Raw genomic sequence first — 26,967 nt, 5'->3', positions numbered from 1 at the left:
AAATAGCAGAAAAAATAGTAAAAAATATTGGTGAAAGTTTGAGGAAAATCCGTTAAAGAGTAAGAAAGTTATTAGAGTTCAAAGTTTTGGATTTGTGACGTCATAAACGAGCAGCTGCCCCATGTGTTATGTAATATAAAATGCATGAATTTCAAATTTTTTATGGTTCCTGATAACTTAATTTTGTTTTCTATTCATGATCGGGTGTGAAATGATTTGTCTATTGATATACAAAAGGTACAGTGAAAACCATTCTCAATTTTCTGAAAAAATGACATCTCATCGATTTTTTACCATTCGCTATGTAGGAATGCTGCTTGCATATGACGTCACAAATCAAATAATTGAAATTCTAATAACTTTTTAATTATTTGATGAATTTATCTCAAACCTTCGGCAATATTTTTTATTATTTTTTCTGCTATTTTTACAATAAACTTTTTCTCAGGGTGAACTTCCCCTTTAAAAGTGGTTTGTTAATAAGGTGCAGCATCTGAAAATGGAAAAGCAACCCTTAACATGGACCTATTTTACAAGAATATTCCTCAATGATACATAAACCCATATCCTAATGGGACTGGGTGATCCATGTACAAAGTCTATGGGACTAGGTGATCCATGTACAAAGTCTATGGGACTAGGTGATCCATGTACAAAGTCTATGGGAATAAGAAAGTTCAGTAGTCAACCAGTATAAACAATCTCACAATGATTGTTAAGATCTTTGCAAGGTTCAAGTTCTTATTTATATTTTTATATATATATATATATATATATATATATATATATATATATATATAAATTTCACATTTTTATACTTGTACATTGGCAAATTAATTAAAAAAAAATTAATCAAGAGAACACAAATAAGGAAGTTTTGCCCCCCCCCCTCATTATACGAGATACCCTTTAAATACAGCATGCATTGTGAAAGAGGATTAGACATACCCCAGCTCCTGGCTCCCCTTTCTTGCCTGGTTTGCCAAAAGTACCCTCTTCACCTTTCTGCCCCTGTTAATAAACCAAAATACCCATCTATGACAACCATGGCAATCATTATCATCCTCCTCATCATCAATATCATCATCATCACCATCATCATCACCCATCACCATCATCATCATCATCATCATCACCATCATCATCATCATCATCATCATCACCATCATCATCATCATCATCATCACCATCATCACCATCACCATCATCACCATCATCATCATCACCATCATCATCATCATCATCATCACCATCATCATCATCAACATCATCACCATCATCATCATCATCACTATTATCATCATCTTCATCACCACCATATTCATCATTACCTCTAACATTTTCAGAGCAATCATTCTAATTAGTCATCATCTTCATGACACTCTATACCATTTTTAGTTAAACAAATATAATATAGACACTAAGTTCTATGATGATAAAGAAATAATTAGACAAGTGGAATGCCTCTGGCCGTCTCACCTGCATCAACATAGCAGCAGTGCTGACTTTGAAAACTACTATAACTCGCACAAGATGTTCAGTGATACTTGGTTACCCTTATTTCCACGTTTTATGAACTAGACCAATACACTTACAGAGATAGGATGGTAATTCAACAAATACCCCCAATGTGGCCAAAGTTCATTGACCTCACATGTCCTTTGACCTTGATCATGTGACCTGAATCTTGCACAGGATATTCAGTGATACTTGATTACTCTTATGTCCAAGTTTCAAAAGTCAGATCAATAAACTTGCAAAGTTATGATGGTAATTCAACAGATACCCCCATTATGGCCAAAGTTCATTGACCTTTGACCTTGGTCATGTGACCTAAAATGCGCACAGGATGTTCAGTGATACTAGATTACTCTTATGTCCAAGTTTTATGAACTAGACCAACATACTTTCAAAGTTATGATGGTAATTCAACAAATACCCCCAATTCGGCCAAAGTTCATTGACCCTAAATGACCTTTGACCTTGATCATGTGACCTGAAACTTGCACAGGATGTTCAGTGATACTTGATTACTATTATGTCCAAGTTTCATGAATCAGATCCAAAAACTTTAAAGTTTTGATTGTAATTCAACAGATACACCCAAATCGGCCAAAGTTCATTGACCCTGGTCATGTGACGTGAAACTCATGCAGGATGTTTGGTGATACTTGATTAAGCTTATGTCCAAGTTTAATGAACTAGGTCCATATATTTTCTAAGTTATGATGACATTTCAAAACCTTAACCTCAGGTTAAGATTTCAATGTTGATTCCCCCAACATGGTCTATGTTCATTGACCCTAAATGACCTTTGACCTTGGTCATGTGACATGAAACTCTAATAGGATGTTCAGTAATACTTGATTAACCTTATGGCCAAGTTTCATGAACTAGGTTCATATACTTTTTAAGTTATGATGTCATTTCAAAAACTTAACCTCAGGTTAAGATTTGATGTTGACGCCGCCGCCGTCTCACTCTGCTATGCAGGTGAGACAAAAAGTAAAATGATGTTGAGTGCTGGAGAAATCAATGCAAGAAGAAATTCACATCAAATAATATTTCATAATTGTGTGCAACCCAATTAAGTGAACAGAGAGAAGACAGTAAGTTTCAAAAGAAGATATTTGTATAGATTGTAATGTTAAAAAATAGTAGGATATTATTGATAAGATCAAATCAACTAGTTACTACCTTGATACCCGCTTCTCCCTTTAATCCAGTATCTCCTCTGTCTCCTTTAATACTTAATCCATGGAGTCCTTGTATACCCATTTCTCCTTTTTCTCCAGTCATTCCTTGGATCCCTTGTGGTCCAGGGCTCCCTGGTAATCCAATGGCTCCACTAGGACCAACATCTCCTTTCCATCCTTCTGGTCCTTGGATACCCTACACAAAAAAAACCCTTCATGTTATAGGTATTGGTTAAAACTGATCTTTATAGGTAGGCCTATTGGTTAACACTGATTTTCATAAGTATGCCTATAAATTTTACTTTTAAGTCTGAGTTGCACAGTCCCATTTATCATCTGTGTAATATATTATAAAAATGAAGCCCTGAAATTTGCGCCCCCACAATCAGCATTTAATGCTTTGAATATTTTAAATATAAAGTGACTGGTATTATTTTAGTTTGTTATATATTTTATTTTCAGTTTTATTCTGTATATTAACATGCATTACCTGAGAAAATTAATTCAATATTTGAGTCACAGATAGCTTGAAATTGTCTGCACATTTTTTTCTCCTGTGTGTTTTATATCCATATGAATATTAAATACAACAAATCAAACTTCAGGAATCTTTCATTAAAGACATTTGTTAGGTTAGGCATTATCTCAAACTCCACTCTAGCAACAAAATGAATTGACTGAATAGAGGAAAAAGAAGCATCACACTAAAAAAATAATCAAAATTGGATGTAAAATAAGTGATGAAATTCTCAAGTTTCAATTATATTTAAGAAAAAACATTTCTCTTGCAAATGAGAAAGCTGACTACATCACACACAAAAACACACTATTTCTCTATAATATAAAGATCTTCTTAAGGATGGTAAAAAGGGAAAAGTGTTTTACTTTTGATACAGACAAATAATCTCATGCGAGAATGATCTTTCAAACAAATCAAGGGAATCAATGAATAATGATTGCTCTTTTAAATTTAGTGTTCTTCAATATAAATCAATCCAATATATAGCTTTTATATTGCAAATGTAATGTAACAGCAATAGTTGGTCAGATATTTCATATGAATTTATACCATTCAAATATTTTTACTGCTGAAACTTTTTGCAAACAAGAAATGAAAGAAAGCCCCTCCTCTTCGTATATGATGAGAAATGAAATGATTGCATACCTGTAATCCCATTTCACCCTTATCTCCTTTATCTCCTGGTACACCCTAAAGAGAAAAGAAATATAACCTAACAAATCAAACTGAAAATAATTTATAATTTAGGTTGGAACATTTCACATAATGTTCTGTTCTTTGTTTCTGTACCTGTCTTTCACTCCTCTGTCACTGTCGTTATCTCTTTATCTTTTCTTCCCTCTGTAAACAGGTCTCTTTAGTGTGTCAGTTTGTTCATCACTCTCTTTATGTGACTCGTTTGTATCTCAATCTTTATAAATCTGTCTTTTGCAATTATATTTCTATGTAATTATGTTTCTCCCAGTCTATTTCTGGGTCGACCTCTTTCTTTCTCTAAGTATGTATCACTACAATTGCTTGTCTGTTTGCCTGTCTGTGCCTCCATTCTCCCTCTACCCAGGTGACTGTTTCTCATACCCTCTTGTCAATATTCCCTTCATTTTAGTACCTCTAATAAACTAAGATTTTTTTGAAAACTTTTCTGTCCCCTAAACACTAAACTTTCATGCTGATTATATCATACATGTAGGCATCATTTCATATGCCTCCTTAATTTTTATATGCCCCCTCCCTCATTCCAACCCATACCCTGCACCCCTGATCCAGCCACAGATCTCACAAGGATGAGCATAGCAAAAGGAACATCTAGCAATTATACATCATGTTTATTAATAACAGAAAATTAAAAAGTACATTATTTTTGTACATGAAGCAGGTAATAGATTAAAAACAAATCACTAACCATGAAATAGGATTCCCAATCTCTATATCATATTTTCAAATAATAATTCCATGAGCATAATAAAAAACAAGCAGATAAAGCTAACCATTGAAATGATAGGTACATTCATAAAGCATCAAGCATTATTTCAAACTGATACCTGACCTTTCTGGCAACATACATGAAGAATGAAATGAAAATGGAAAAAGTGTTTGAAATTTTGATATAGAATGGGGCTTGATAGTGACAGCTAGGCCAAATGTGGATATAATAAACAGGTCAAAGCATTTGTCAACCATACCATAATCATTCATCAAGCTTTAAGAATGCAAAAATGACAGAATATGATATCACAAATACCAATAATTCAGCTTGATAATTAGTTTGGCCCAACACTACTAGGTAGTTCAGGGAAAGCTTCACTAAGAGTTAAGAGTGATATGATAAATTTCAAATATATAATGTAGTATAATTTGTCAGATGGAGTTCACATACTTCTCATTGCCATTCATACAAGTGCTTACATATCTGTTAATATTGTTGCCTCATTTGGCTCAAGGAATAATGTGAAGCATATACACTTGTATGATGGTATTTATTATTCAAATATTTTATTTCACTGCCATATTTTTCCCATAAGATGTAATATAGTACTTATTTTCAATTTGTTTATACCATGTAATAAAAGATACTTATTCGTTAAGTCTTTGGATGGGTATATCTTCCTCTATTGTATTTGTTTTTAAGGGCCATAAAAATACAAAATATTTTGAGATTGTACTGAATAGGAGGTTTCAAATCACACTTAACTCTTATGGGGAGTTACAAGAAACATAGCTTCAATTGCAAGTCAAGAATAAGTCCTAAAATCAAACATAAATATAATTGCAATTGAACACAATTCAACTACAAATTTGCTCTTAATCAAAGGAACTAAGTTTGATTTTGGGACTTTCACTTGATTGGGAATTAAACGTAAGTTCCTTGCAATGCCCAAATAGTGAAAGAATTCCAGCTTGTTTTACCTGAATAAGTCCTAGATCTGATATTATAGGACCAGCACTACCCTTCTCACCCTTTGAGCCCCTTCTTCCCTGATGAAAGCATTAATCAAACAAGTGGTCAACAATTACATTTTCATGATGAAAGCAGAACCAAACGCAAAAAAATTTAAGTATCAATGTACATTACAATATGGATTGATAGCACTCTTAAATGTACATTACAATATGGATTGATAGCACTCTTAAATCTGAAACAAGATGCTGTAAAAAACAATCACTAATTCATCTCATTTTTTCTGTAATAACTTTGATATTACCAATACTGTAATATAATTTCTGAAAAAGCGGGATTAAATTTCTTTTTCTTCACATGTTGATGTTACTTTGTATCCCAATGTTTGTTTATGGATTAAAATGCTTCATCCTAGTGTACATGCTGCATGTATTTTCCCCTTGTATTTATTGTATTATAAACAAAACAGTGACAAAGTTATGATTTCAATTTGGAAATAAATAGATACAAATTTTAGCACCTTTTTCATAAAAAGGGAGGAGGATGAATAATGATGATGGTTAAGATAATTCCATCTTCACATAATCAAGAAAACTAGGTAGAGTAAATAATCTTGAGATATTTTCAGGTAGTACAATGAGGTCTGAATGGATTGGGATTATGATTGTTTGATTGTTGTAAACCTCATCTCAAGCTAAACACTCATTATCGATCTCACATGATAAATTATCATCTAATTTTCTTGATCTTGTAATGGAAAGTTTTCATCTCTATTATTCAACCAGAAAGATGAACCATGTGAATGAAATGATTATAGTCTTTAACAAAAATATAGAGATAATTGTATTCAATGATTGTCATACCTATCTTTCATAAAGACTGGTTCCTTTTTTTTGTGGGACACACTGTAATGTATTTAAAATGACAGTACACATAAAAATATTAGTTAATGATATGTATCAGCAATACAACACAATTATTATAATGCTAAAAAGGTCTTACCTTATCTCCTGGAGGTCCTACAAGACCTTGGTCTCCTTTTGGCCCTACTGGACCAGAATCACCAGGAGCTCCCTACAAAACAATTAAAACAATGGAGCTTGATAAACAAATAGGCCACATCTTTCAGTGTCTTAAATCCTCTCCAATCAGCATAGATCAATCAATAATAGACACTGAAAATGTTCTTAATCAAAGATGGGCACAGATGTTTGGTAAGGTGGTAAAGGTTAAGGCCTGTCACTATTTTCCTTCAAACATTTTTCTAACACTGACAGGGTGCAAGAAATGGCTCACCTCCAACAACTTACAATACAGCAGTGTTTTGGAAAAGAAGATATAGGATGCCAATTTAAGGATTTTAATCATTATTTTCAATTTTTTCATAAACACTGAACAAACTAAAATAACATAGGAGTTTTGCATTTCTTAACAGATGCATCACCAACATTGATTATAATGAATGGCTTGAATGTTATTTTTAAAGACAAAGTAGCAACGTAACAAGTGAGAATCAAAATATCAAAGAAATATTTAACCGAACGATGAACTGTAATGGCAGGGAAACTAATCAGATGAACTAGCAGTGAGATCCTTGGAAAACTGTTGTGTTGAAATGAGTTTTGTAATCACTTTGAAAGAGATGAACTATATTCACTGCATGGTGTTGAGTACATATACATCTCACAGGATTAATGTGTATGAGTGATGTCACAATAAGGGCCCAACTTGCATGCATTAAACATAGGATGCTTCTGTTCACTTACCTTTTCACCTGGAAGACCTTGAAGACCCATTTCACCTTGGAGTCCTGGCAATCCCATCATGCCCTGCACATAAAATCAATTGTTCTTTGATAGTCATTTCATTGACCACACAAGAAAATATTTTTCAGAGTTTCCTTTCCCACTTTTGGAGGTTTACGAAGGTTACACGAATAGTAAGAAACATCAATCAGCATTCAGAGTTGTTATTCACATTTTCATTAAATAAAGAGAGGAATAAAACAAATAAGTAGTAAAATAAAAAAATGTTTTACTTCTTAAATATGGCCGACTGTATCGCTTTCAATTGTCATATTTAAAAAAAAAATCTAAATCCATCTATTAGAAAATTTGGCATCCACTAAAGTCCAAATTTATATTGCATTTCAATTAATCTACATCACAATTTCTTCTCTTCCACAATATTTTTGTTTTTCTGTCTAAAAAGCAAATATAAAAACTTCTGCAATTAACTATAATCATTATATTCTTCCAATTATGTAATCATTTTGTATTTGATTTCATATATCTTCATGCTTTGTATATATTTTTATGCTAGTTCAATATTGCAGTATTTTTGCTTCTAGCAATTTTCTCTGTATAAGATTTGTACGATTCAGTTTATGCAGCTAACTAATCTTGAAATACAATACTATTATTAGAACTTTTCATATGTTTCATATTGAATTAATGTAATACTTACATCAGTTCCATTGTAACCCTGTTGACCAGTAGGACCTTGTGGACCCTGAAAATAAAACACAAGAGGTAGGATCAATTCATTTAGGATTGATAAATATACGAAATATAATAGTTTGAACACTATCATCATTAACTTACAATAAATGAATATTAAAAAAAAACAGAAACAAAGACATGATCCACTGAGTGTACATCAAAATATCAAAGCTGATCAATTATATAGAAATAAAAGCATAAATTAAGTTTTAAGTATCCATTAAGATTATTTTATTGTGGCCCAGCATTAATGTTCTTTCTTGGGGGTAATATCTCTGCCACATTCAACAGACACTCAAAGCCAGCCCCTAACTGTAATCCACTAAGCCAAAATTAAATGATCATGGATATTTGGTCCAAATCAATAGTTTGACTGATTATCTTTTTATTTTTATTTTTGTGCCATCAATCGACACATTAAATGATATGGTATGGCATATACAAAACAAGACCAGGGCTCCGTAACACAAAGGTTTGCGATGGATTGCAAATGTGTAAGAAGCGCACTGATTGGTCCCTGGTCAGTATTTTAAACCAAATTCGCGTGAAACATTGATGTTGATTGGTCAGGTAATTTAGCGATTGATCGCTAATCTTCGTGTTATGGAGCCCTGATCTTTTAATGTTGATATCAAGATACTTTGATTATCATGAAATACATGTATGCCTGCAAAAAATGGACCATTAAATAAATAAATTTCAACTGTCTCAATAATACTGTAACAAACTTGAGATCAATCTTACAATTCATATCAAGTGTAAACCAATTGTATTAGAGTATTAAAGATTTAAATTATATAATTCTGTTTGTCTCTCCTACTACAACACCTGCTATCCAAAAGCAGGAAACAGAGTTGCATTAAAACAAAAGTAAACAAGAGAAAATGACATGCTTCCATAATAACTGTTATATCTTACCATTAAACCAGGTTCTCCTGGAGGACCCATTGGACCAGTCATACCCTGAAATATTGTACACATCACAATATTATTACTAGAAAGACATGTAACATACATAGAAGGTATAGCTTGTACCTTATCAATTCAACACAAATCATGGAGTAGGCCCCATTTTCATGTGCAAATAGGTTAAACTATCAAATTAATTTCCTTGAAAAACAACCTCCTCATGCAAAAATTTACATTTTCAGAAGATTTTAGAATGCAAATTAAAAGTTGAGAAAAAATGTTAAGCAATGACAACAAGAAAATTTTTCACATAGGAAGAGACAGAAAAATACATTTTTATTCTCCCTTTGTACAAAGAGTTGCGATAAATTGGATCAATTGTAGGTCTACTCATCTTTGAGATTAACCCTACAAAGACTGGGCATGGGATCCACTTAACATATCACATGATATATCCCAAATGCCAAATGTCATCATTCCTTTGATATTTGCAATAAACTATTGTGCATCTTTTGAAAACAAATGTGTGATGTCTAAGAATAAAGTTTCAATGTAATATCACATTGAAACAAACCATACACCAAAATACAATTTCAAGTACAAATCCTATATTAAACATGTTTCATTCAAACTTAATTGGTGTATGATTACTTTTACTTTGAAATATAATTTTTTTCAAAGTAGTTATGAGTCAAATAATTTCACTGAACAAATTATATATGGAAAAAAATAATAAAGTGAACAAATTTTACAAATGAAATGGACGATATGAAATAGATTATAAATCATATTCAATACCAATTTCTTATTTCATGCACAACTGAAGAATATGACAGAGTATCTACAACAAAAACATGAATATTTAGAGACTTTGTGGCTTATAGCATTAAGTCTGATTTTGATTATATCAAAATATTCTCTGTATGAAATTATTTTGTAAAACATAACAGAATCAGGCAGACACTATTTATGCATTTTTTAGTGTTAGAGCTGGATGGGTGGATCATCCATTTGGGTATGGGTAAAAAGTTCATATTGACCCCCTATTCACCATGAGATTAGTCCCATAATGATTTGAATCAATTTCTATCTCTCTATTACACTGATAACGATATGTGAAAATGTATGACAGAAATATGTAATTATATCAAAAGGAATGAATTATGTACTTACTGGTATGCCATGGGTTCCATTTAAGCCTTGTTCTCCTTTTTCACCATCTAGACCATTCATTCCCTAAAAAAATTTCAAAAAAAAAAAAATAGTACAATATCTACCATCCATTTAATCAATTAAGACACAATTCAAAATAAAAATACATACTGATATAAGGCATACATGATCACAGGTTTTATGAGTATATCAAACTTTCTACACCTTGTAGGAATCATGGCAGGTTGTGAAGTCTCTCATTATATCACAAATGAATCTATTCAATAACAAAACACAGTATTCAACTGAATTAATTGAAAAAAAATGTGATAGTACATATCAAATTCACTACAGCAAAAGAAATTTAATCCGTCTGGGGACAAATTAGGTGATCTGTCGATAAATCTTGATGATCAAGATCATGATCACCATGTTTATGAAAGTAAATATTATCATCATAATGAAAACTGAGCCTTTACAATCAATAAAATACATGTGACATATAGGAAACAAGAAAGTTGTATGAATATTGAATGTCCAGAAATACATGTAGGATAGGTATGAGAAGAAATGGAGAAAGGGAGACGGGGGGTGAGGAAGAAATTCCCCCCCACCCCCTTGGAAATACACACTTACTGATCAAATTGAATGAAAGGAAAATGTATATTGCTGTATTTTCAATATTATATGACATTATCATCATAAAGACTAGACAGGTTGAAGACAACTATTGGTCTCACAAGAGAAAAGGGTATGGCAGAAACTCAAACAACGACATGGGTATCGAGCATGCCATCTTGCGCAAAGGTAAACTTGGCAATACAGGAGCTTTCTTTCATCATCAAAGAGCAACACAGATGCGGCTAAAGCTCTAAAATAGAGCAAGACTTGAGTGACACCTACAAGCTCTTCACTACAGAGGGTGCCTCAAAGAAGGAAATCATCAATGCAGGTGAAAGAATTCTCGTTTGTATTTACAAGAGGCAAGAAATATTAAGATATAGAATTGTGGAACAGTAGCTTTTGTGAAAAGGTGGCAAAAAGCAGCACCTTCATCGAACCAAAGGAGTTGCCCCAAACATCTGCCACTACAGACTATGATAGTATGAGGGGTGTACTATCAGGTCCAGAGCAGTCCTGGTCCAGAGAGAAACCACTAGAAATCTAAAACCAGAAGAATGGGGTTGGGGGATCAAGAATAGTCATTTGCTACCTGTACAAACAAATCTTTTCCAGCAACCTTATGAATAATGTGTGTCATATCGGGGAGCAAGCACCTTTGAATGTTTTTTTTTACAGATAAATGGCAGTGTACAAATGCTGTTCATCATCATCTACCTGCTACTCCAGAGAGGTAACAGAAATATTCAATTGCAAGAATGAGTGTAGCACCAGCAGATACTCATGCAAGAGTATCCCCATAGCATGTACATGGATGTGCAAAGGCAAAAGCTGTGCCCATTTGTCTCAGCTTCAGATAGAGGAGTGTTTCTGAGTAATATTCCTGATTAACAAATCAACAGGACTACTACACGTTTAATGGGCTGGTGCCATGAGCGTCTTTGGATGGTGTGTGCACTCAATAAGATATCACCATTATCATTATAACACTCCATCTCAGAGTAGATAAACCACTAATTAATGTTGACAGTTTAATATTATACAGATATTGCCTACCTAGAGTTTGAATATAACATTTCCTCTCCCCGATGGAGTTATATTTTTCCCAAGGGAATATATTTTGCCCGAAGCGCGCAGCGCTGAGGGAAAATATTATCCCGAGGGAAAAATATAGCTTCGGAGGGGAGTTGAAATGTTATTTATTAAAACGATAGACCAGGCAATATCTGTTATATTATATAGTATATGTGGATTCGCCATCAGAAATTGCATTCATCATCTGGTTCAAGAGCGAAATTCTTGCTACATCTCTGATCCGTCTACGTCATAATAGATTTTTTTTTTGAAAATACATCAAGCGCGTTCTTCATGCAATCGACGCCTTAACACTAGCGCGTACATCAAATAAACTACTAGTATCTTGTTGCGCAACTTGTATGCAGCGAGTGACGTCACCTTAGGTGATATAACGCCGCAATTGAAAATACTACGCAGTATATTCCCTGAGGTGACGTCAAAACCTAGAATATAACAAATGCGATCCTCGCAGCTATGGTCACGTGATGGCGTATTGACCTATCACTGATTCGAATCTACATAGCCTATGTAATATAATCAACTTGCCTGATGTCAATCATTCCTGTGGAAACCTATCTTGAGATCTTGGCATTCGATTGTGCGATTGCATTAAAAATTGGCACCCATGTTGCCTGGGACATAAATCTATAAAAGTGTATATTTTTTTTATTTCATGGGAATCGTTATTAAGTGATTATTCTAATTTATGCGTCATTATTATGCAAAATCATACTTTTTCCTTGAACTCCCTAAATAAAGGTCCATATGTTCTGTTTGGTACAGAAACTCTTTGTTGTGTTCTTTGCAAATGTACATGAAAACAATTGTTATCAGATCAATTTCTTATGTATTATATTGTTGTTTGCAATTTCTTAAGTGTTTCTTTGTTTTTTTACCTTTTTTCACCTTTTTTTTTCATTGTCTTTTCGATGAACTTTGTCAGGGACTCTTTTGAGATCATAAACAGCATAAAAAAATCCATTTAGACCAGCAAAACTAAATATAATCATATATGTCAATGACATTGTCTTCCCACATCTCTAATATCTGTAAATCAGTTCGATACCATCTACGTAACCTAGGTTTTATCCGAAAATATTTATCCAAGTCTGCCACCATCAAGTTAGTGAATACTTTGATTTCCTCCCACACTGATTTTGGTAATGTCGTTTTATCTAATCTACCCTAGGCTCAGTTATATAAGTTTCAGAATGCAGCTGCTCACATCGTCACTTTGTCAAATAAACGCTCTCATATCACTCCCATCTTGAATTTGTTGCATTGGCTCAAGATCAAAGTTGGATTATCTTTAAGATTTTGTTGCTTGCTCTTCAAATCATTACAGATCAGCACCACAATTCAGTCTTTCCTTTATCAGACCAAGTAGGTCGGTGCGCTCATCAATTTCTGGCTATTTTTCCAAAAGTGTCAAAATCTTGGGGAAAGATAATTTGCTTATGCATGCCCCACTTTGTGGAATAGCCTTCCTGAAGAAATAAAAAATGCACCTCTCTCAAGACTTTTAAAATCTTCTAAAAACTCTTTTATTTAACTCTTAGCTCTTTATGCGCCTTGAACACTTTACAGAGTGGATCTGGCACTTTACAAGTCACATTATTATATATTTATGATTATTGGTTGAAAACACTATTTGCATTGACGTTGTACATGAAATCACGTTTTTATAATAAATAATTTCGCACTGCGAAAAAATATTACACGGATCGTAGAGGGGGCCTCTGAACTATCATTATAATTTTGAAAATATATACTTTCATTCATTGTTTTTACTATTTCCTGTCAATGACATGCTCCAGCAGAAGTGGATTTACATGTAACTGTGAAAGTTTTCATATTGCATAACACATTTTTCTCTGTCTAAAACAACAATGCTACTGAATGCTACATCACAGCTATTGAATGCTTTTGGTTGATAATATCCTTCAACTGAACATCCGAAATCCTTACTTTAATCACTTGAATCATTTAAAATGGATAGCTATTTCCATTTTTTGATGAAAATCTAAATTATCCCCTGCAACAAAGGATAATATGAATAACATGCAAATCTGATAAATTTCCCATACTTGGATTTTGGAGGGGGGGGGCTTTAGTATGGTTTTAAGAGGACCATACAGAAATGCTCTATAGTAAAAAATCTTAGATTGCAAATAGCAAAAGGTCAAGCCATATATTCACTGGACTAACAATACTCACATCCAGTCCAGGTATTCCATCTAGACCAGGATCCCCTCTTTCTCCTTTAGGACCAGCTGGACCAGGAGATCCTGGTTCTCCTTTCATTACAAAGGTACAATTAATATGACTCTCCTCAGATAGACCTGGTGGTCCTCTCCTGGTAACATTGACTGGTGTCCCGGGCATCCCAGCTATGCCCTGGTCTCCTTTAGGACCTGGCTCTCCCTTACGACCAGGTACTCCTCTAGCACCTTTGGGACCAGATGGTCCTTCTGGCCCTTCAATACCCTAAAGAATAGTAAATGAAAGTAAGGAATGTAACAGTTTATACTTCAAGTTAGGAGTAGATTGGATATAAAAGCGAACTAGGCTCTAAAGGAAATGCCTCTTTCTCTCTTAGAACCTGGTTCCTAGGACAAAGCATTCCTGTAAGACTTTAGGATCAGATGGTACACCATCACACTACCTAACAAATAAATTTGTGGAAATAATAATATTCCACATTTATTTATGACTTTTTACAATTATGTTCCCCATTACCATCATCATCATCATCATTATCATCATCACCACCACTATCATCATCACCATCACCACCACCACCGTCATCATCATCACCACCACCACCACCATCATCACCACCACCATCACCACCACCACCATCATCATCATCATCATCATCCCCAGCAGTATTGTTTTGACAGGAAAGCCTTCTTACCATTTCTCCATTTGGTCCAACATCTCCTCTTTCACCCTGTAAAACATAAGTAGTCAATATCAGACAAATAAGCAAGGGTCCTTTGTCACATATCTTGCTATTAATAGCACATACAACAATTCTGAGACAAATTTGCCCTCACCCAATCAAATAACACCATAAGAGTAGCCTCTAAGTATATGCTTGCACCTTCTTTTTGATAGTTTTATGAAACAGGGCCCTGTGTTTATTTTTTTTTATTTGAAGAATAATTCTAAAGTCAAGTAAACCCTGATAAATAGATCCAAGCAATCAGAGAGAAAATCCCACACATATCTAAATGAGTTAAATTACAGAAGTCAATGTGGATTTTCCATTTCAACATAAATATTTCCAAGTAATTTGGGATGAATATAAATAATACACTAAATGGTATTTTTGTAATTCAGTGATGACTCTTCAATACTGAAATTATTAGAGATATTGAATGAACATCATTATTATTCACTGAATGAAGTTAAAATGCAAGAAAGAACCATTTCCTTTCATAAAAAGTCTAAATAAAATTATAAAGGGAATGAAATTACCTTTGCACCAGGTAGACCAGGAGTACCCTGAAAAGAAACATATTTCAAAATCATTACAATATATCATATTACAACAAAATCATTACAATATATAATATTACAACAAAATCATTACAATATCTCATATTACAACAAAATCATTACAATATATCATATTACAACAAAATCATTACAATATCTCATATTACAACAAAATCATTACAATGTCTCATATTACAACAAATATAGTACGCCTCAGAATAAAGGATTCTAAATAGGTTTTCCACAAATAAGAAAATAATATATGGTGATTGTCATAAAATTCATATTTTTCTTTTGATTTTTCTTCTGATACCTATATGTAATATGATACAAATGGCTTGTACATGTACATAGATGAGCAAGAGGGAATGAAAGCTTTCACATAAATATTTGTGAAGATCCGTCAAGGAGACAATGGCCTGGCATAACAAACGGGTGTCACATCAGGAATTTCTTTTGTATTTTTTGTTTGAATTGTGTAACTAATCTGTATATGAGAGTGGATTCATATTCACACATAGGTTTCTGTGCAAACCATGTCTGACATGCTTCAGTATTCATCAATTGATATTTTAAATGCTTGAACAATTTACTATTGACTGATTTTTAATTTAAGAAGAGATATCACTCTTTCTAGAAGTTTTATATGAATATCTTATTGACATCTTGAATATTGAGGAATAGTTACCATTTCACCAGGAGGGCCCATTGGACCAAGCTCACCAGAAGGACCCTACAGTAAGAAAAGGAGAGAGAGAGAGAGTCAGAGGGGGATACAAATTGCGATATAAGAAAGAAGGGAGTTAAAGAGATCATGTGAAATGTAACTTTGTAGCTGATTATCACTGACAGTTGATTACCCCTATATCCAAGTTTTATTAAATACATCCTTATACTTTTAAAGTTATGATGACATTCTAAAAACTTGCCCTTTATTAAGATTTAATGTTGATACCCCCAAGATGGTCAAAGCTAATTGACCCTACACAACCTCTGATTTTGATCATGTGACATGAAATTCCTGCAAGATAATAAGTGATACTTGATTATTTTCATGCCCAAGATTCATTAACTAGATCCATATACTTCCTAAGTTATGATGGCATTTCACAAACTTCACCTTGGTCAAGATTTCAATGTTGTTGACGAAGCCACTGTCAGTAAAGCAGTGTCTATCATCATGTTCTGTTTTGGGGCATATTTAGTTGTCCCTACACTAATTCACATTTGTAATATTGACTCAGCTAATAAAAAGTCGTCAAAACTATGGTAACTTAATCATTATCAACATTTATTTCAGTCAACACTTTCCATCTTATGAAAGGTAACTGACTCTCGCATCACACCATATCATCTTCTCTCAACTCAAGGCCCATACATCTCAAACCAATTCTCTTTACCCCTACCTTACTGCTTTCCTTCTGGCCCATACATCTCAAACCAATTCTCTTTACCCCTTCCTTACTGCTTTCCTTCTGACCCATACATCTCAAACCAATTCTCTTTACCCCTACCTTACTGCTTTCCTTCTGGCCCATACATCTCAAACCAATTCACTTTACCCCTACCTTACTGCTTTCCTTCTGGCCCATACATCTCAAACCAATTCACTTTACCCCTACCTTACTGCTTTCCTTCTAGCCCATACATCTCAAACCAATTCTCTTTACCCCTTTCTTACTGCTTTCCTTCTGACCCATACATCTCAAACCAATTCTCTTTACCCCTTCCTTACTGCTTTCCTTCTGGCCCATACATCTCAAACCAATTCTCTTCACCCCTACCTTACTGCTTTCCTTCTGGCCCATACATCTCAAACCAATTCACTTTACCCCTACCTTACTGCTTTCCTTCTAGCCCATACATCTCAAACCAATTCTCTTTACCCCTTTCTTACTGCTTTCCTTCTGACCCATACATCTCAAACCAATTCTCTTTACCCCTTCCTTACTGCTTTCCTTCTGGCCCATACATCTCAAACCAATTCTCTTCACCCCTACCTTACTGCTTTCCTTCTGGCCCATACATCTCAAACCAATTCACTTTACCCCTACCTTACTGCTTTCCTTCTGGCCCATACATCTCAAACCAATTCACTTTACCCCTACCTTACTGCTTTCCTTCTTCAATATATATGATCATATAATATTTTGTCTTCCCTTTTTTGTTATGTCATCCACTTCCAGATCCCAGACTCTTTCAAAGTTTCATCATTTCCCCTCCTAGCCCATACAACCCCCTTCTCTTTACCACTTCCACAGCAGACATTGCCCTTCAAGACCAACCTTTCCATGAGCTCATTCTTCTTATCAGATATACACAATCTTTATATCATAGCGCTTTCTCTTCTCCTCAAAATACCTTCTTCTATTGTCTGCACAAATTCCACATTTCTGGAACCACTGCTGTTCTGACACAAGCCTTATAAATCTTGCCTTTAATCAAAATTCTGAAATTCATAACTTTCTAATGGTTTGCTTGATTTTCTACAAAGTTTCACTTTTAATTGCACTTTTCTCATTTTGGTCTAATTCTCCTATACAGATATGTTGGAATAAGTCCAATGAATCAAAGAAGTTTAGTGACCAAAATTTACCCCTTCCCCTGATATCAAATGTTCATATTTAACATTTATTGATATACAAATAGTTAATAGGCATGAGTGTTATAGCATAAGATTTAGCATGAAGCAAATGAACAACGCCCAAATCAAAGAGGGATAGTCAAGTTGAGTAGAGCATCTCTTTCTTTCAATGAATGCCAAATGTTGTGCCATTTCACAAATAAGAATATTTTCTGTTGTGCAACACCTCTGAACATAGAAAAATAAGAAAAATAATGTTTTTTTTTACCTTGATCAATGAAAATAAGAATTATTGAAAGCTACAAGCAAAACCCATCTAGTGCATATCATATCTGTAGCATCAGTGCCCATTTAGCAAGCATGTCATTTGTATACTAAACCAGCATTTATTTTCCAAGTGCAATTAATCAAACATGTCGTCACTTCCCAAGCAGTGCAATGTTACATTTTGGATGGTACATGTGCAACGATGACGATGTTACACATTCAGCCTCCCAACAAAGCAGGCATTGTACAAAACTAAATACCACACATCATCATTGCAAATATAAATATATTAATAAGCCAGAGATATTGGTGTTTCATGAGATAAGGATCTAAATAAAAATTAACTTACTGCCGGTCCAGTGGGTCCAAGATCTCCCATATCACCCTACAAACATAATAAGAAAACATAATCATGTTAACAATTTAACAGAGTAATATGGCTGAAGATGTACCTTATTACTAATGGTTTGAAACATTTTTCAAAAGTCAAAAACAAATTCTGAAGAACATAACAAATCTTCACACATCATAACATGGAATGAATCAATAACATATTTGGCAAATCTACTAAATCATAACAAAATTACTGATTAATTTTAACAGTATTTAGAACCAATCTTCTTTATATGAAACTTACCTTATCTCCTTTAACTCCATATCCCTGGATTCCTGGTGGACCCTTTGAAATAAAAGAAAAAATAATTACCAGAATAAACATTTCATCAATCGTCAGTTGCCACCCAAGTGTTAATGGAAGGATGAGTGGTCACTGCTCCTTACTATTACTATTAAAACAAAATAAAATGCCCTATTTCCTAAAAATTGTCATTGATAACAAATACTACAAATTTATGAACAGTAATAACTTGCAATTGATAACCAGTCTTATGAAAATAAAAGGAAGACTCAAAATTGAGTTTGTATCCCACCATTGCCACCATAATTCTTTTAAACCCGTGTCAAGTTTGAATGAAAAAGATTGTTGACTTGAAACTGATTTAATGTAATGTCAATTTATCTGTCATGAGTGTAGAGATCAACTGCAGGATCATTTGACATTATCATTATGATTATTGATGAATTACTTCATTTCAGAAAGCCACACCATTTCAATTAATCTATGCATGCTAGATGAATAATGTAGATGCCTGGCCTGCTTTTGTGTTATCGGGTATCTTTTATTTTATGCAAGAATAGCAGAGCAAGGAATGTCCAAAAAGTCTGGACAGTCATTATAAATTATTAGCTAAGCTCATGTTTAAATCAATTTGTTATTTATTATGGTGAGATACTAAATTGTATCTTTGTTTTGCTTTTTCTTCTCTTGCTTGTCCAATGCTATAAACAATAAAACGTAATCATTAGATTTTGAGATCTTTAAAAAAGTGTTTCTAAATCAAAGAACTGGAGATGGAGAATACAGTTCATCCCCCATCATAATCTTATCATATAAAATAACTAGTAACCATCATACGACATCACTAAAGATTAAGAACTAGCATAATCATTGATCATGAGATTCTGGGCTAGCATGCCAATACAAAATAAGAGCAACAAGTGGAATGCCTCTGGCCATCTCACCTGCATCACGCAGTTCAATATAGCAGCAGTGCTGACTTTGAAAACTACTTTAACTTGCACAAGTTGTTCAGTGATACATGGTTACTATTATGTCCACTTTTTATGAACTAGACCAATAAACTTACAGAGATATGATGGTTATTCAACAAAAAAACCCAACATGGCCAAAGTTCATTGACCTTACATGACCTTTGACCTTGATCATGTGACCTGAAACTCGCACAGGATGTTCAGTGATACTTGATTACTCTTATGTCCAGGTTTCATGAATTAGATCAATAAACTTTCAAAGTCATGATGGTAATTCAACAGATACACCCAATTCGGCCAATGTTCATTGACCTTTGACCTTGGTCATGTGACCTGAAATACGCACAGGATGTTCAGTGATTCTTGATTACTCTAATGTCCAAGTTTCATGAATCAGATCCATAAACTTTCAAAGTTATGATGGTAAATCAACAGATACCCCCAATTCGGCCAAAATTCATTGACCCTAAATGACCTTTGACCTTAATCATGAGACCTGAAACTTGCACAAAATCTTCAGTGATGCTTGATTACTATTATGTCCAAGTTTCATGAATCAGATCCATAAACTTTCAAAGTTATGATGGGAATTCAACAGATACCCCCAATTCGGCCAAAGTTCATTGACCCTAAATGACCTTTGACCTTGGTCATGTGACATAAAACTCATGCAGGATGTTCAGTGATACTTGATTAACCTTATGTCCAAGTTTCATGAACTAGGTCCATATACTTTCTAAGTTATGACGTCATTTCAAAAACTTAACCTCAGGTTAAGATTTTGATGCTGATTCCTCCAATATGGTCTAAGTTCATTGACCCTAAATGACCTTTGACCTTGGTCATGTGACATGAAACTCTAATAGGATGTTCAGTAATACTTGATTAACCTTATGGCCAAGTTTCATGAACTAGGTTCATATACTTTTTAAGTTATGATGTCATTTCAAAAACTTAACCTCAGGTTAAGATTTGATACTGATGCCGCCGCAGCCGTCGGAAAAGCGGTGCCTATAGTCTCACTCTGCTATGCAGGTGAGACAAAAATGCAATGATTAACCAAGTTGGCTAAACTCTGCAGATAAATAACTTTCATCCTTACAAATGACAACTAATACAACACCTTGATATAACACAGACTGTATCTATTCATATCCAAGTATATCAAAATAAGTGAACATTAAGAAATGATACCTGGAGCCCATCCATACCAGGGTCTCCCTGATCTCCTTTTTCTCCTGGAGAACCAGGAGCACCTGGTGATCCTATCTCTCCCATAATTCCTTCTAAACCAGGGAGACCAGGTTGACCAGGTAGACCAGCTTCGCCCATTAGACCAGGACTTCCTGGGTCTCCTGTATCACCCTTTGCACCAGGAGGTCCTGCTACACCCTGATGTAAACAAGAAAAAAAAATAACAGAAAGTTTTTAAAATCATCATCAGAGTAAATGTTGCTTCAAGAATTTCCTTGGTATGAAGTTGAATATACATATTTACAGAGTGAGCAAAAAAAACTTGACACCTTCCATATCCCCAATTTAAGGAAAAAAATATGTCATGAATGCATAAACATTACATATGGCTGAAAAGAGTATCTTCTCCTAAATACTTTTGGGCTTGTATAATCGGTAGGTATTCTTTGCAGTGATGTAAATATTGTTGCGCCAAAGTAAATGCATGACTGCAATGAATGAATCCAGATGCCAATGATATCATAATTCTACATGAGTAAGTGAACATATCTGCAAATCCCTTTTCAATGAAATTAACTTGGGTATCAATACAAAAAATGTCCATTGAAGACTAATGTAAATTATTGACAAGGTGTTTTGAAATGGATTTTAATGCAACCCTTGTAGTATTATGACAGTGCGTCTACCACCTGACTTTGGTTGTGATAGGAACAACATTTGCCTGTATCATATGACATTGTGAAAGGTTAGATGAACCAGTGGGCAAAACAAAATGGGTTTATTTCAAAATGTTTTAAAAAGTAATAAGTTTATTTGACAATAAAACAATCAAACTCTACCTACATAAAACTATTTAATAATGTAGCTCTGCTCAGCCAATAAAATCAATGAGGGCATTTGTATCCTCCTGCTGGTACTAAGATAGTTTGTTAAGACAGCCCTTGCTTCATGAAGTTCCTTATTAATAACAAATTCAAAATTACAATAACTTTTCTATGAGCCATTCAAATGCCATAATTGAAGAATCTTGTTATTTAAGAATGATGAAAAGAGGAGCCTTGTTTCTTACCGGTACTCCATGAGCTCCTTTAATTCCAGGATCTCCTGGGAATCCCATATTACCTTTGGGTCCTTCTACACCCTGTAATATCAAAAAGGCATTTAATAAGTAAAAGTAACCCAAGTAATTCTGTGTAGATACTGTAATTTAAAAATTGGTAGTAGTCCCTTGATGACATTTGAAAATTGTTATGTATATGTTTGAAAAGGTTGCTCCTTGTAAAAAGTTAGATTCACATCTTTTTCACAAGAATTGTGCAAGCAATTTTCCATTACCAATCACATTTTATCAAAGGTAAAATGATTGGGAATAAGAGGAAGCTGATATGAAAATGGCATTAAGAACAAGATTCCTGCTAAAATATAGAGCATAGACTTTCAACAAATTGTCTAAATGTGGCACTTTCACTGAAATTATCTTTCTGTCTGGAGCTGTTTACACAAGTCCCGAGTTAGCACTTTCCTAAGAGTTATTCATCAGCTTGAAATATCGCCTTCCCAACTATTTCATTGAATTGAGGAAATGTTATTTAACTCAATATAATTCCGTAATCGCAAAAGGGATCAGTAATATATTTAGTGGTCTTAATATTGTAATATAGTTAATGGTTTTAAAATCAGTGTTACACATGTATATGGATCTGAAAAGCCATAGTAGAGAGGATACTGACCATGTCTCCTTTATTTCCTTTTGATCCAGTCTGACCATTTTGACCAGGTTCTCCCTTCATTCCTATTGAACCCTGGATTGAAAACAAAAATAAGAAAAGATTATACAAAGAAATCATGTCATTTCACCTTCATTGATTAATGGTCAAGAAATAACAAAGTTCTAGATATTTGAAATAGGGCTTGAATGTCAATAATTTCATAGAATTAAGAGGTTCTACAGGCTATCATTCAAACTCACTCGACACTCCGTTTTGTTGACGATCAGCCATGCATTAAGTCTTTTTGTTAACCATGTGATAGCTTCTGTGGTAAACCGGTGAAAACATGTTTATTATGAAAATACCATGATTTTCTTATTTACGAGATAACTGGATATACTCATTTGATTTGCTAGTTCATTACGATTAACTTGCACGCCGAATAAAAGTACACAATTTTTCCTGCGCGCGCGCAGCATCTCCCTACGCACGCACCATCCCAAGATCATCACGCAAATAGGCGTCCATTTCCTCTTATGAGCCTGAACGCAAGACATGTTGCCACGCAAGGCGAGGGGTCGGTGGGAGGGTTCAAATGAGTATATCCAGTTATCTCGTAAATAAGAAAATCATGGTATTTTCATAAGTATTTTCATAATTTACTATCAATAACTGGGATATACTCATTTGATTTGCTAGACCAACACAGATTCAACGTGAAGGGAGGCATGTCTCGACTAAGAAGTGCATAAAAATAGGGAGATGAAGACACGAAGGCCGCTGCCTTAAGGACAGAGGAGGCAAATAAGGCCTCATGTGAAGTAAAGTCCTTAAGGACAAGGAAGTGAAGGAATAGAAGAGCGTCAAATAGGCGGTCCTCAAGAAGTCGTAAATGACGATTCCATAGAAAGAGCCCAAGAAGAATGATACTAAAGTATCATGGGCCCTCGGCCTAGTGTCAGAAGAAGAACATCATCACCAACTGACTTGATCGTTTCAACAATCCAGAGTGAAAGATGTCTCAAGAAGCTGCCGCAAACGGCTCGCGCGACAAAACAACCAACTGCACAGAGTTGGGAATTGTCTGATGAATGGCAAACAAGGACCAGGGTTAGAAGTCGCACCTAATCTAAGCCAATCCCGGCAACGGTTCGGGAGCGATGCATAAGAATGCAAAGCTTAGTACTGTAAACGGTTACATTTAAACAGATACAGGAGGGAACTCGACTGATAGACAGACAAGATACCCTGAATACCGACCCAAGAGGGAGTTAGTCAAGCGTCAAGAACGACCGACAGGTGCCATGACGGACTAAGCTATACAAGCTTGACATTTGAGAACTCAAGAGTTTGAAAAATTCAGATTTTGTTGAAAATTTCAACAAGAATCGTGATCGGAAGACTGAAACTTGTAAGGTTCAGTAAGTGATCAATTAATCTGAGAAGGCGAGATATCTCAGAAGCCTCCGCGTGGGAGAAAGCGCCCAGAATTTGATATCTGACTCAAATGCGTGAGGGCAGAACATCTGCAGAATTCTGATAGAGAGCTGTGGCAGAACGTTTCCAGCGGTCCGATAAGGACCTGGAACGACAGAGAGTAAGGTTGAAGAAAACCACTTGTAAGGCAGTCAAAGTGTCGAGAAAAAACGACTGAGTGCCATCCTGTTAATAAGAAAATACCACGGACCTGCTGTCTATGTAGAATAGAACAGTTTGGTCAAAACAGCTCAACCGGGCGTGTCGGGGAAATAACGCGGCACGCATCACGACATAACAAGTGTGATAGACCGAGTGATCGAGAGAGAATCCCGGATCCCCTTTCTCCCGTACTAAATAAAGCACCCGCCCGAGGGTGCAGCGCCCGCGGTGGAAGAGGTGGCTTGGCTGAAGCCACCATCGCCGAGAGAGCCCGTAAGGCTAGACTGCGATGGAAGTCCGCTGGGCGGGGAAATCCCTAGCAGCAGTAAGCCTACGCCAGAGGTGAGCTGGCGAACAAAGTCTCTGTCATGATCTTACGTGTAAACGACAATCACGAGATGCTCTGAACCAACAGACATCGCCAGACATGATACCTCAACAGTTACGTTCCCAACGGAATCGAATGAGGTAACAATGGCCCTGTCCTATCAAGGTTAGGGACGGAAACTGGCTAAGAGTGTCAATGTCCTCGCTTGAAGAAACAAGCGGAGGAGTAAGGAGACTTGAGGAAAATAATCACAAAAATTCCCCTCAGTCTGCGGTGAGAACCAGTTGTTTAAGAAAACAGCTGCAAAGCCTGGTTTCTCTGGTGATCGTAAGAGCAAGCACCGCCGGCGCCGGTTGCGGCAGCGTGGAACAGTCCGATATCGGTAAGATAAGGAGTTCCGAAAAGCTGCGGGGGGCGGCAAAAATGACGCCCTAAGCAGCGGGGGATGAGAATCTAAGTTTCTAAAAGAAGAACTCCAGTGAAGTAAATCACTTTCATGGAGAGACTCATCCACAGTCGGCCCGAGAGAAAGCGGGTCGTGGTGATCGTGGTTAGACAGGCATAAGCATACATCCATCCACGATTACATCATCCTCGGTCGCGCGGTGACCATGGCCACATGCATTGCATGGAAGGAGGATGAAAGCAGCATGCGAGGCGACTCGAGTGTGCCGGGTGAAAAAGCTTCTAAATAAGAAGACGACTCGACAAACGGGCACGGTAAAAACATCGACCGTAGCCCACTCCACACAAGGAGGAAACGGCGGAGACGCCCGCAAGCTTGACCCACATAGAGGGCAGTCTATAAGATAGACTGTTAGAGCTCGACCGATGGCCTGGCGGCGTACAGTTTGGTGTAAACTCGCCGACCCGGCACGGTGGGTGTGCCCAGAAAGTAGGCATAGAAATGCCGACAGAGAATTCTGGGGCTTTAAACAAGCCTGAAAGCACGTACACAGCCAACAATCTCATGAGATATACGGCTGTTTCTTTCCTCCGAGATAATGCTTACCGACCGGGAAAGACTCGGGGAACAGCTGTGAATGTCAACAGGAGGGATATCTAGCATATGAATAGCTGATTCCCTCCAGGTATTCGGTGCGGGTGCTGCCGGCGGTGTCCGGGGGGACGACCGGTGATGGCAGCTCGGGCAGGGCTCGTACGAGCCGCCCGAATACGAGACAAATAGGTTAAAATAACCATAATGCACCGGGTGGTGAAGGCATAGCGATTACTAAGCACAGGAGAACTATTAATCGCCGTGACATTCAGATCCGATATACATACTCATAAGCTCGGAGAGCTACGAGATAGTGAGACATACCGCTGAGCGGTGATGGAGCTCATATCGGAGTCGCCCTCTGTACTAGCCCTGACTCTAACCTTACAAGAGAGAAGGGCGGCATGCGGTATGTAAGAAATTCTTACCTCCAATCTACAGGCCCGCTTAGGGGGTAGAATGGAGAGTTACCGCTGAAAGAGCCGTCGCCGTACGTGAAACTTGACGTAGAGGGCGAATTCGGGAGTACCTGCATAATAATGGGGGATACCCATGCAGGTAAACTCGCCGATGGCTCCCCGGAGTGCGGGTTGGCGGGAGAAATCTCAATCCGCTCAATACCCGACACCGGCAATAAGACCGCGGCGGTCTTATAATGACGGAGAACACAAGGGTAAGAACCCGTAATGCTCGGGGACGCATAGATGCAACCTGTACGGATGCAACGTCCAGCCGTCGGTCACCGAGAGCTTGCCGACATGTTGATGCTTGAAAGCCGTATGTCGGAAGCACCTGCATAGAAACGGGGGTCACCGTGTAGGTGAACAGCGTTTCAATAAATGCCCGGTGTGAGAGGACAGGTGATTGCTTGAACCGCACAGTGCTTAGCAAGGCGGCTGAAGCTGATATGAAGCGTGGGGGAATTACCCGCACTGCTCATGGGAGTATGAAGCAACATGAGAGTTGCGACGCCTGACCCACAATTATCGGGAGTCTGGTGACATAATGGAGGGCGACGCCCGTATGTCGATAACACCTGTGTATTAGCGGGGATTTCCCTTGCAGGTGCGTGAGCCGGCGAATCATGATATTGCCGGTGACTCTCCGAGGTGTGAGATGGCGACTGTCTGCTTGACCTGCCCGGTGCTCGACACAGCGGTTTTAGCTGACAGGGAGCATGAGGATAAAGATCCGTGATACTCGAGGGCGTTCTGTTGTAACATGAAGTTACGACGCCTGGCCATCGGCACAAGAATCA

At 36.2% G+C, this 26,967-nt stretch overlaps 1 protein-coding gene across 1 annotated transcript in view; it reads right to left on the bottom strand.

Moving 5' to 3' along the window:
- Nucleotides 1-26,967, bottom strand: part of LOC121405576 (collagen alpha-2(IX) chain-like) — a 59,731-nt gene that overhangs the window by 14,269 nt on the left and 18,495 nt on the right. The window contains exons 3-19 of the mRNA XM_041596503.1: nucleotides 22,765-22,836; nucleotides 22,104-22,175; nucleotides 21,035-21,232; nucleotides 18,867-18,908; nucleotides 18,579-18,614; nucleotides 16,067-16,111; nucleotides 15,358-15,384; nucleotides 14,792-14,827; nucleotides 14,092-14,361; nucleotides 10,198-10,260; nucleotides 9,034-9,078; nucleotides 8,081-8,125; nucleotides 7,381-7,443; nucleotides 6,617-6,688; nucleotides 3,862-3,906; nucleotides 2,698-2,892; nucleotides 949-1,011 (exon numbers count right to left, since the gene is read on the bottom strand). Coding sequence (XP_041452437.1) covers nucleotides 949-1,011; nucleotides 2,698-2,892; nucleotides 3,862-3,906; nucleotides 6,617-6,688; nucleotides 7,381-7,443; nucleotides 8,081-8,125; nucleotides 9,034-9,078; nucleotides 10,198-10,260; nucleotides 14,092-14,361; nucleotides 14,792-14,827; nucleotides 15,358-15,384; nucleotides 16,067-16,111; nucleotides 18,579-18,614; nucleotides 18,867-18,908; nucleotides 21,035-21,232; nucleotides 22,104-22,175; nucleotides 22,765-22,824 — 1,377 coding nt within the window. The 5' untranslated portion in view covers nucleotides 22,825-22,836. The remainder of the gene's footprint in view (nucleotides 1-948; nucleotides 1,012-2,697; nucleotides 2,893-3,861; nucleotides 3,907-6,616; nucleotides 6,689-7,380; nucleotides 7,444-8,080; nucleotides 8,126-9,033; nucleotides 9,079-10,197; nucleotides 10,261-14,091; nucleotides 14,362-14,791; nucleotides 14,828-15,357; nucleotides 15,385-16,066; nucleotides 16,112-18,578; nucleotides 18,615-18,866; nucleotides 18,909-21,034; nucleotides 21,233-22,103; nucleotides 22,176-22,764; nucleotides 22,837-26,967) is intronic.

The sequence above is a fragment of the Lytechinus variegatus genome, chromosome 18, assembly GCF_018143015.1.
Source record: "Lytechinus variegatus isolate NC3 chromosome 18, Lvar_3.0, whole genome shotgun sequence".
NCBI classification, from domain to species: Eukaryota; Metazoa; Echinodermata; class Echinoidea; order Temnopleuroida; family Toxopneustidae; genus Lytechinus; species Lytechinus variegatus.
The sequence above is the reverse complement of the archived record's forward strand: the minus strand, read 5'-3'. Positions and strand labels throughout refer to the sequence as shown.